At 36.4% G+C, this 12,557-nt stretch overlaps 1 protein-coding gene across 5 annotated transcripts in view; it reads right to left on the bottom strand.

Moving 5' to 3' along the window:
* ZNF644 (zinc finger protein 644) overlaps positions 1-12,557 on the bottom strand; it is a 48,789-nt gene that overhangs the window by 12,215 nt on the left and 24,017 nt on the right. For 3 of the 5 annotated variants that reach the window (XM_064719331.1, XM_064719333.1, XM_064719334.1), the window contains exons 3-7: positions 7,878-7,950; positions 4,582-6,625; positions 3,597-4,152; positions 2,821-3,426; positions 146-268 (exon numbers count right to left, since the gene is read on the bottom strand). In XM_064719331.1, the coding sequence (XP_064575401.1) occupies positions 146-268; positions 2,821-3,426; positions 3,597-4,152; positions 4,582-6,594 (3,298 nt within the window). In that variant the 5' untranslated portion in view covers positions 6,595-6,625; positions 7,878-7,950. Of the gene's footprint in view, positions 1-145; positions 269-2,820; positions 3,427-3,596; positions 4,153-4,581; positions 6,626-7,844; positions 7,951-12,557 lie in introns of all 5 variants that reach the window. The other 2 variants (XM_064719332.1, XM_064719335.1) reach the window with 2 other exon arrangements.

Raw genomic sequence — 12,557 nt, 5'->3', positions numbered from 1 at the left:
TACAAGTTGCTGAAGTTTTATGGCAAATAAATTGTTTACCGGCAGAGGCTTCAAAATTATTTTGAATTAACATATGCTTTTGTCCAGTCTGATGAAGAAAATGTATCATAGACAGACTTGCTTTTACATCTGTAACAAAACATACCTGTCCCAGTCAAAAGTCCAGCACTCTTCTTTCGTGCATAAGCGCGTAAGTGGTTGGACAGGCTAACAGCACTTGTAAACGTCGTATTGCAATGCACACACGTTCTAAGCTTCACAGGCATACCTATCATTCAAAAGAAAACTATAATCCAGTTCTCTCTTCAAAAAATGAAATTCTCAAAGCGTTGTAAAAAGTTTTCTGCAATAAAGATGGTTTAAAATATATTCACTGCATTGACGCAATTGTTTAGTATATTAGAAGGATCCAAGTTAACCGTTAATAGTTTTCCACCTACAGCTTTAAGCCAAACCATGTTATTTGAAAAAGAACAGAAAGGAGGCAACTTGAGCCCAGTAGGCTACTCTGCATTTAATACCTACTACCAAGCTCCTACAGATCTCCACATAATGAAACTCTAATTCCAAAATACAGTCCTGCAATTTAAATAGCACAATTCTGTTGAGAAATTTCAGAGCTTTCAGAATTTCCAATAAAGAGAATTTGAAAAGTCAAGTTGACAAAGTGGTAATTAAAAGTGTTTTACCCATAAGACTAAAGCACTCAATGCTAAAATTAGGCTGCTGTTGAAGGCTCAGAGAAAAAGGTGGTAAAACACACCAGTGAACAGCTGTTAGGCAAAACATTTGTTCAGTGCATTTTCTATTCATTACTTTAGATGCACAATTGATAATGAAACTAAATGATTTGAACGGTTTTTTTTGCCAAAATCTTTGTGCTAAATAAGTATAAACAAAGCAACATGCTATTTATCACACGAAAGCAATGAAACAATACTGAATTCCTCACTTACAGACAAAGAAACCATTATAACTTATCTCTTGCTCAACTTCACCATATTTCTCCCTGCATTTTACAAAAGATACATTGTTTTGGTGAACTAATATTTCAGGTTCTCTACTAATAAATTATTAGAAGAATAAATGAAAAAGCTACAACTACTCAGCTGAAAAGTCTCTGCAGGAAAGAAAGAATGCTATTCTCCAGCAGCCCATAGAAGACATGCTGTTTTTTCAGGCAAGTTACAGAAGAAGAACACTTGTTGGTAAATGCTTTTATAAAACTAAAACCAGAATTAGGAATATTTGCCTTTTTTAGGAAAAAAAGAAGATTTTCAACTTGATGTTAAATATTTTCTTATTAACTCAACTGGCACAGTGCGTTAGTTATCAAATTCTGTTACCTCAGCCACAGAAAACTATCGGGCCCCATTCAGAACTGTTAGTACTATGCAAGCATATGTTTATTTTTACTTGGTTGTTCATCATAACCAAACAGGTTCTACCTAGTATTGAGCAGTAAATATTACACAGAAAGCAAAACACAGTGTCAGGTTTGGCAAACTATTCTTGAGCATTATTTTTCAAATCATTAAACCTGTCAAAGATACACTTCCTTTATTAAGCAATCTCCTGTCTTAAGGGACAACCACAGACATACAGAAGACATAAAATGTAATTCTTTTCCACTTCTACTATGTCGTTTTAGAAAGCCACTCTTCTTAAGAAATTTATTGCCACACTTTTATAGCCCCTAAAAGAACTTCCGAGCACATCAGATTGTTGGGATTTTTTTTTGTTTAAAGAAAAGAAAAGAATATAGGTGAAAAAGTAATAGGCACTGCCAGTTTTACAAACCTGGTTAATAACAAGAAAAGAAACAGCACAAAAAAAAGCCAGGGGTATAAAAATAAGATCCTGCTCTCCAGTCTTGAGAATCCTGCAGCATTGGTGGTGTCCAACCAAGAAACCGGTAAATGCAAGCTCTACATACACATTAAAAGGGATGTTGTAAGAGTTCCCAAAGACTAGAAATAATTCTCATGTGACAAGTAAGTTAAAAACATCACCCTAAAAGCCTGTTCTATTAGTATACAGAGTAGCTAGGAAGTTGACTGTAGAATTGTTTCATTAGCACAGTTCTCAGTGGAGGGACAATCTAGGTCCTTACTGGTCAGAGGCCGTGCATTGGAAACCTGCTGGCTACAACTGCATACCAGCAAAGCCTGACCCAGCATAGGTTGTCACTCAGGATGGACAAGCCCTAAGCAAGCATGAGTTTCTCACAGCAGCCACAATTTGCAACAAACAAGAATCAATCTATGTTATAAGAGTATCTTTGCCTAAAACCATCAAAATTAGTTGACAGTGATTTACCAATCTGCAGTATTATGCATTTATAATGGTATCAACAGTTCTGTTAGTTTGAGCAAATGCTGCCTTGCACAAACCTTGAAGACTTAAACGCAGTATTCCTAAACCAGCTGTTTTACCACCCAAAAACAGGGTTGCAAGCCCAAACTTTTCAGAACTGTTAGTCTACCAAATATGCATAGACACTTCAACTTGTTTACTGCAGGATGTGTCTTCTTCCTTTACTGAGGCTCACTTTGTGTCCACTTTCAATTTGCATGCCCAGGCATATGCAGAACAGGAACTATATTCCATACAAAAACCCTTCAGTGCTGCTGATGGGTTTTTTCACTTTAGGAAAAACAAGTCAGAAAAATTTGCTGTGCTACCTCTCGCAGCCAAGCGTCCTCTGGAAATGAAACAAGAATTAAATGAACAGAATCCCAAATAAAATACTCTGCAGTTGTACATTTTCTATGAATTATATGACTTTTTTGGAAATGTTGTCAAGAAACACCTTCTTACCTGACTGCATAGTCAAGTCCATTTTTTGTGGCTGATACATCAATGGACTGTCTTCATTTAATGGAAGAACACATTTCTGAACAAACCTCTTTCTTGCAGTTTGATTATGAATCTTTTGAGGGGAAATATCAGGATTCCTTTCTTCTCCTAACCTCTTGTTTTTCAGGAGTTCTATCAGTGTAAGTGACTGATTTCTTTTTTCATCATGCAGTACTGCTTTTGTTTCATCACATTCATTTAGGAAACTCAGCCCTTCTTCCTCCGATGCAGACACAGATATATCTTCAGTCTTTAAGCCATTATGGTATGCTTCAAGAGGTATAACATTCTGAGATAAAAAGTCATCATTTGATGCAAATTTCTGAGCAACAAATGGTCTGGGAATAATACGGCGACTGTTCAAAGCCTTTAGGATTTTTTCATACTTCTCTTCATTTTGCATCATCTCATTCAGAACACAGATGGGAGACTTGTGTGCATCCCACTTGGTTTTGCCAAGCCTCTTCAGGTGTCCTCGCACATGATTAGACAATCCAATTTTAGTATCGAACCAGCCACCACACAGCTGACATGTATGCTCAGAGGAAGTTTCAGATTTCTCAATCGCTACAAAGAAAATAATTACAATGTTTTTTGACAATTATATACAGTTAAACATGACAACTGCAAATCACAAGAAGAGAGGCTTGACAAGAAGCTAAAGCGAGCCTTGTTCAGTGCTCAATAAATCCCTTTGTCCACCCAACTTCGTACCCACATAAAAAACCAAATCTTACCTTTTCTAACACGTTTAACTGGAGTCCCTGTTCCAGCTCTTTTAAAATGCTGCATTTTGTCACTTGTTGCTATCTGTTCTGGTGAAACAACATGACGGGCTTCATAGCTTAGTCCAGCTCTGTGAAGATGTCCTCTGACATGATTGGACAAGCCAACACCTGTTTCAAAGGTTGCTGGACAGTATGGGCACGATTTCTTTTCAAGCGACAAATCAGTCCAGTGGAAAACTGAATTATGCTTTGGCAATGCTGATCCTACATTTTCTAAATTCTGAGGATCATGCAAATCATGCAAGAAGTTACTACCCTCAGCATCTTCGTAATACTCAAAATAAAAGCCATCATTCTGCTCATAACCAAGTGAAGATCTATCACCAGCTTCATTATCTTCCATTTTACCTTTGAATATGGGGAATAGGTTTACATGCTCCTGATTAATATCACTGTAAGATTCATCCTCCACAGACTGTGTAGTGTAATCACATAGTTCAACATTATCCCATGAACTTTCATCCTCCGTTTCATAGCTGTCTTTTTTTTCAGCAGAGTTTAGTTTCTGTAAAACAACAACAGTCATTTTATGCAGAAAATCTGGATAGCAATCCAAATCATCTCCTGTAACAGAGCCTTCCCTCTTGGATTCTTTAACCACTCGTTTTACAGCTACATGCCTATGATCTTTACAGCCTTCTGCCCTTTTGCAATCAAGGCTATTTGAATCCATGACAAAACAATTATTACTTGATGAAGAAAATAAATGTAAAGCACTGACAGATTTGGACTCTTCCTTTTTTAAATGCAAAGGGTAAGAGTCACTAGATTTTTTAATAATCCTGTAGTTTTCATATTTGTGTCTATATAAATAATTACTTTTTTTGGCACTAGCTTTCTGCTTTGCTGCTTGATGAAAACATTTACGTTTTTGGTCAATGCTATTTCTAATAAAAAAGTTCTTGTTTGTAGAATTTAGATTGCACACACTTACAGATGACTGTGAAACGCTTTTCCGAGCCTTCTGTATCCTGTAGGGTCTCTTGTGAAGTTTTGCGAAGTTACTGGATTGTGAAGTAGAGCCAAATGATCTTTTTGCATCCTGTTTTAAAGCAGAGTTCTTTGGAAAAGTAGAAGAATGTTTGATCAACTGTTTTGTCCTGCTACGAAAATCTAAAGATTCTTCTATTATACTGCCTTTTCTTTTCTCTAGTCTAAGATGGCTACCAAAGGGATCAAGGCATGATCCTGAATGCAAATATGCCATGTGTTTTTTTAAAATGCTTCTAGCTGAAGTAGCAAATGGACACAGCTTACACATATAGGTCGATGACTTTCTTGAGGATCCTAAATAAGGATCTTTCAAGGATGCCTTTTTCTGAGTTTTTCTCTGGGACAAGTCACTACCAATAATTGAACACTTGACTACTGCTCCATGAGCGATCCCTCGATGGCATTCCAGTTCATTTTCTGTCACAGCCATGAAATTGCATTCCTCACAACAGTAATATCTTTTATCTTTTTCATGGGTCTTTGCATGCTGCACAAACGTTTTGGGACAATTGGTACCAAATACACACTGTGGGCATTGTAACCGTGCACTCCTACCCTCATCCTGAAGTTCTTTCAGCTCACGGATTTCTTCCATCAGTTTCTGCCTTCTTTCCTGGTGAATTATCATATGTTTAAGAAGGGAATTACGATCTCGGAATGTCCTTCCGCATTCCCTACACGCATAGGGCCTGGGGACATTGAGATGCCGAAAATGACTGTTCCCATCTAAATGGTACATCATATGCCTATGCAGATGTTTCTTCTCTCTAAAATTCACATTGCACTTTGTACAGGGATAAAACGATGGTTCATCAGTACTGAAAGTAGATGGTGGTTCAGAATCATTCTCTTCACATTTGTTTTTCAAAGTATTGGATAGAAAAGTGCTAGTGTGAACAGGAGAAGTATCTTCTGCACAGTTACTAGTGGGACTATAAATGAGCTGCTGGATACCATCAACAGTTTCCAGCTCTTCATCTGTAGATTCGGGCTTTACTTTACTCAATGAGTATTTCTGTGGTTCTACTATTTGTAGCTCCTCATTCTGCTCTAAGAATTCAACATTTAACAGTTTTGATTTACTAGGAATACAACTGGTATCATCAAAACAGTCTTCAGTATAGCGTGTTATTTTACTAACATCCATTTTCCTTTTTCGTTTCTTTTCTAGCCCTACCTTACAGTGAACGGGAGACTTCTCTGTTGTTTCTTCATTAGTCATAAGAAACTGTATAAACTCTTTCTGTGGATCCCAGCTGGGATCACATCCCGATCCGAAGCCACCTGTACCTGAGGAAATGCTTGTTAATGTATCGACACAATCATCTTTTAATAGTAAATTTTTATCATCCTCACAAACTTCTACTTGGTCTACTAAAGTGCTATCTACACTATTTCCTACTGTTTTCTGTGAATCACAACCAATTGAAGCAGAGGTAGGTAGATTTTTAATGGAATGAGTCAGGTTCTTAGCATGTGCTACATCAGGTAACAAAAATAAAACCTGGTGCTGATTGGATTTCTGTGTTGTACTCTTCGCAGGCAGCTGCAGATCATGAACCACTGTCAAAGTTGAGCAGGAATCTGCAAGATGACCTCCAGGCTGTCCAGTGGTTAATGAAACGCTGCCCTTATTCATATTGGAAGTCTTTGTTGAGGTGGAGTGTGAAACTGGTCCATTAACAGCAGCTCCTCTAGACAACATAAAGTTTTCACTAGGAACAGTAGGAGCACCAGTGTGTATAAACAGAGAAGCCTGGCCTCCACTTAAGGCTTTTTCAGATCTGTCCCTTGATAGCTCCTCAGTCAGAGTCAATGTATTGTTCTGAAATGATGTGTCACTCTCTTCTGGTTTGGGAATGCCACCTTCTTCCTCAGATACAAAATTATCATCACATAGGATTTCTTCTTCTTTAGCACCAGTGACTTCGGTATTTGTCTCTAAATCATCCATATTGCTGGTCTATCCATTAAGTACATTTACACTAAAAACAAACAAGAAAAAATCAGGCAATTGCAGAAATAAATAATGACAACTTTAATTTAGAGCTCTTCTTCAGGATCTCTCTTCACACTGTATTCTAAAAAGATGTTTTGAACTTGTCAAAAATCTACTTTTCATTTAGGATATCCAGAATATTTATAGTGAGCCAATGAAGAAAGAAAAAACCCACTATTTTTTGCTATGCAATATTAATAACCATACAGCAAACTAGTCACTGACAAATATCCCAGTTCAAAGAAACCTGAGACCTACACACAAGCAAGATGGGGAAAATCAGATTGCCAAAACAAAAGCAAATGCATTCTATATGTACATAAATATAGATTATCTTCAGTTGTTCTTCAGAAGTAAAAGTAAGCGGTAAAGGCTACCCAGACATCTACTAGCAATTCTGTTGTTTTTTTTTTTTAACATACTTTCTTTAGGAAACTAAAAGAGTCTTTACATTTCTCAAGGTAGCACTTTTTTTGAAGTACTTCCATACAACTGACCTGATGCTGCATGGAAGCCTGCAGAAGGGAAAAACACAATGAAGCTGATTTTGAGTATCTGATTAGTGACAGAGACACAGCAAAGGATCAAACTCACTGAGGAAAATAGATGTCTTCCATTTCCCTTCTTACAAAAGGACCTTCATTGCTTTAGAACAAATAAATCCCATTTGCTTATAAAGCTATTTTAAATGATAAGGAAATTAAACAACATCTTATCAAAGGTGGGGAAAAATTACTGTAAGAACAAAACATTTCACTAGGATCTACCTACCAGATGAAGTCACTGTGTTGAAGCCAGAGCATGACACTAACAATATCTTCCAGTACAGAGAACTACTGCATATTAATTCCCCATGGGTGGCCTTGTCTTTCTACAAGTGACTCTTACTCATACATCTAATCATCTCTTCAATGCTTAGTGAGCACAAAGGAGCTGCCTACACATGAAAATCAATGTGTGACCAACAGAAATGTAAACTTTAGTCTATCCTGGCATTCTCTTTTTATACAGGTCCCTAGAACACAGTCAGCATAAGGCATTAAAACACCTGGGAGTCAGGACATCTATATTTTACAGAAATCACATATTTTACCCTTAGAGAGTACTACTCACTTTGATACTTTGTGAGATTTGATTCCTGCAATCACATAGTTTCAGTTACTAATTAACATTTTGAATGGAACTCAGTTAAAAGGAGTTATTACCTAGACTCTTTGAATTAAGATGTTATAACTCACAACTAATATCCATGGCTTCCTGCAATGGTCCTTTATCGAAATCCAGGAAGACCACTTTGGACATCCTTTTTTCCTAAGGAGAGAAAACAACCTAGTTAAACAATTTTCATCTCCAAACATAACATTTTAAAATATGTTCAGTATTTTAAACCCAACAGAATGACAGCTAAGTCATTCAAAGCTAAGTACAACATCACAGAAATTCTCTTTTATTGCACTTGTTTTGTTTCAAATCAGCAAAAGGACAAAACAATTACTTAACCTCTTCTGAGTTTGTAAGAAACAAACCTTAATGTAAGGTAACTTACTTTTGCAGATAAAAGTAATTCTATTTGGAGCACAAATACAATGAAAAATTAAGTAATTACAAAAGTATTTCCCTTGTTACTCCACCACTGAACTAGCCAATTTAGAAATGCAGCAATGCTCACATCAGAGGCATAATAAATGTTTGAAGTGTGTGAAATATTTTATTGTATTATTATCTATAACATACCTTTACGCAAATGTTCTACTGGTCACCCAGTTCCTCATCTTGCCAAAAAATCTTCTTAGATTTTTTTTCTTTGCTTTGCTGTTTTGAGATGGGTCATTTTTCACTATAATAACGACTTCCAATAAGATCACATCCAAAGCTATCACCCTAAAATGGTGATAATGCACCACCCAGCAGGAACCTTTATATCACCTCCTTAAGTTAGAAATGGGCAGTGCAAACATGTGCTAAGAATCAGTAATGCAAAAGTCAATTAAAAGAAGTGAAGCCTACAAAGATGCACAACAGCTCCAGCAATTTTTCAACTCAGAAATGTAGGCTTCATATAGTATCAGACAGCAAAGTATAAAACTGTTCACAAAACCTTGGTAAGAAATTGAGTAAGACAATTTTGCCTGGAAGATATGCATTTTCCTAGGTTTATTGCTGCAGAAGCAGACAAAAGCCTGCTCAGTCAACCTGAGAGCCTGTATTAGCTTTGCTCAACAGGAAGCAACGTTGCTAACGAAGTGGTAAATTCAGTGTTAATGAGTGGCTTCACTGTTACCACCTCTGAGGTAAAACCTTCCATGTTCCAAGTTCCACCCATCTGTTGTGGTGTGAGGGGTTCAGAGGAAGAACAGACGCTTCCCATTTAAAGCAACTTCACTGGTACCCCCGAACAGCGGGGAGGCAGGCTGAGAACACCGTGCTGCTTGGAGCCTGCAATCCTCATTATCAGAATGCCGCCTCAAAACTGCTCACAGGTTTACAAGATGAAGACAAAATTATGTTGCTCTACATACAAAATCATACTGCTAATGAATATTGGTATTAAAGCTGAAGTTAAGAAAGTGGCTAAGACACCCTGTGGTCACCATTAAACTGAAATTCTCCTCAGAGGTACCAGAGATATCTAAAGCATTACCTAATGCAATCTTATAAGAGACTCCTCTCCATACTGTGTATTTATGGAGATTGGGAACTACTGATGATTAGAAGTCTTCTGTGGTAAAACAGGTATCCCTACAAATTTCAGTCTTTGAATCAACCCTGAAATGCTTACTGTATCAATAATATCACTGCTACATTTTAATAATTGTCAGCTAATTATCACTTTTATTCTTATCATCATGTATTATTATTTTTTCAGCTATCAAGTTGGTACAATTCACTTTTTTGTGCAGGACAACAACAATAAAGTTAACAGTTTTAACAGTGAGGCATTAGAGAAAACAGAAAATGTACTTTTAAATTATAATAATTTGGTCTTGTGATAACACTGAACTAAGATGCAATAATTCAGTTACATTATCTACTCCACATGCCAGAATTTATGCAGTAACAATGACAGGTATAACTAAAGACACAATGCCATGTTTTGTGAGGAAATGTTATCATCTAACTTGTCTCTTGGGAAAGAAAGAAAAATCATTCATTGTAACTAAGATGTAACCAAGGCTATGGAATATACTTTGCATGCTTCCATCAGAGTTTTAAAATTATCTTCTCTATACCATATCAGGAATACAAAATTATTAATTGTGTCAAAATATATAGCATTTAATACTTGGTGTATTTGAAAAATTAAAAATTGAGATCAAACTTCCAATTTCTTGAAATACTGCTTATCATATCCACTACCAGGACTATAGTACCTCAACTAGACGCTTGAACTAATTTTTATTTAAGCATCTAGTGCAATATGCCTAGGAGATACATACATGTAAAAATAGTGATGGAAAGTGTATGGTAAAGCCTACACAAGTACACACAATTCCAGCTCCTACCTTTGAAACACACTTTATCTAAAGCCTAGGTCCAATTCAATTATTTAAATTCAATTATTCAGTTCAATTCAATTATTTCAGTTAAGCCTAAGAATAACTGCAATGCACTTAACAGTGTTATTCTTGGTTTACATGCTACGCTATTTACTATACAGAAATTATTTCATATTCAAAAGCAGAAAGAAACCAATTATTTATTCACCTAAGCCACATTCCACTCTCTATTAACTGATTTGAAATCTACCTAATTTTAAATACTGTTTTTATTCATAAAGTATCAGTTTTAAAAATCATAGTGTGTTCTGCAGATATGACTGCCTGTGGCCAGACAGTCTGAGCATTAAAAAAGTGTAAGGTCAGATCTATCTTCAAGCTGACAGATCATAATTTAAATGCCTTAAGCTAATCTTATTGTCTTAAAAAATCTTGAACATCAGTATTTTTGCAAACTATCAGCACTTGCTATAACACCCTTACTACACTACATCTTGAGGTTACTACAGAAGAAATGAGGTGATAATTGCATATTAACATAATTATTTGGTAATCCCTCCAAGCAGGCTTCCTAGGTCATTCACTAATTCAGATTAGACGCAACCTTCCTGTCATCAGATCTATGCTGTCCACTTTCTGTTCATTAATAATTCTTTTTGATAGGAATGTACTTAAATCCATTGTTCTATGTACATTATTAATTGTATTTATTACCAGTAGGTTTACAACCTTTCCAAGTTCTTATTTCAAAACCACAATCTTTACTATGCAGTAGGGTCACACACCAAATTAGGAGCACTGCCTTCATGCAATGCTAGCTCAGTAAAGCTTACACCTCAGTGCAAGCCCAGGGTCATTTCATAGGGATTTACAACAAATTTGAAAGCACACTGGAGCCAAAAATTAAGACAGAAGAATTTGGCTGAGTTTGTGAAAAGCATTTAGTGCCTTTATGCGTTCTGATGTCAAGTTTCTCACTAAATTCATAAATGTGAGCCAATGAGTTAAAAGCACAGAGCAACTATTAAGCAGCACAAACACTTAGAAGCCATCTCCTAAATGCTTTGAATTTCATCAGCCTAGTTAAAGAAACGGAAGAAATCCAGTGTCTTTCAGCAGTGCTGTAACAAAGGCAAAAACATACTTGTCCTGTGCTAAATAACTTCTCATAAGTCAAGTTCTTTAAGCAGATATGTGAATATCCAGGACACTCAAGGGATTGTTCAAATATTCAAGACACAGGAAAGGTGCTTCAAGTTTGCATTGCTCCCATTTAGATTTGTCTTAGAGACTTCATTATGTAAATAGAGAAAAGTAACAAAACCTACCATTTTTCCACAAGTGTCCCTGTAATAAAGCTTTCTCAAGTGACAGATTGTATTAAAGGTGTTGGAACCAAAGTCACAGATTTTTAGGCAACAAACAGAAGACCAGAGAGAGTTTAAGTACATCATGGTACAGGACTAAAAAAGCATCTCCTTCCACTTTGCACCATCAGTCTATGCTTCAAAACCTTAATCATGGCAAATATCAAACACAGAACTTCTGCCCAAAGAGAAAGGTTTAAGAACCTCTGGAAAACGAAGGTTTGTACAGAGTAATAGAGGAACTAGTAGTGTACCAGCACAAACCAGCCACATCTTGAGAAAAAAAGAACAACCTTAGAATTCAGCTGCACAATATTTTTGCCTCCTCCATACAGTAATGCACAGTGTTTATGCCTCTGGAGCTTAGGATGTTATCTAGCAATATTAATGGCCCAAATCAATAAAATCAGGATACTCTGATAATTAGAAGAATACCTATTACTTGTTTTCCAGTTTATTTTTTTTTAAAAAGCTATCCCACTCCACCCTCCAGATGGAAATAAAGCCACAAGGCCTGACAACTAGAGGTGAGTCCGTGACTCACCTTGCCTTCCCTCAGCTTCAATTTGTGTTTGCAAATTAAGTTGCTGAAAATACATTTCCTTCTGCACAGCTGAAACATTATTTGTAGACCACCTTACTTAGCTTTGAAATCTACAAATGAACACTTCTGCATTGTTTCAAACTGCTGCAGCGAAGAGACAGCTTGTTTTATATGCCTAACACCACGAGTACTGCCCTCCCCACCTGCTCGACACACAGTCCACAGTTATTAATGTAACTACAACATGAAGAGTTCCATTCAAAACTAGTTCTCTTCAATGCAATTCAAATCCACAGCTGTTCACATAACAATACGAACACTGGAGAACTCCTATAGCTAACTAGACCGCCATATAAAATTTTTTTTAAAGCAGTACAAAATATTACCAATACAACATTTGTATTATACCTAAATAAATACAAAGTTACTGCCATCCACAGTATAACCTTTTATAATACTGTTAGAAAGTTCACTGAGTTGTCAAATATCTGTGGAAAAAGGTGATCACAG

The sequence above is a fragment of the Zonotrichia leucophrys genome, chromosome 8, assembly GCF_028769735.1.
Source record: "Zonotrichia leucophrys gambelii isolate GWCS_2022_RI chromosome 8, RI_Zleu_2.0, whole genome shotgun sequence".
Lineage (NCBI taxonomy): Eukaryota > Metazoa > Chordata > Aves > Passeriformes > Passerellidae > Zonotrichia > Zonotrichia leucophrys.
Note: the sequence above shows the minus strand (reverse complement) of the source record. Positions and strands in the feature narration are given on the sequence as shown.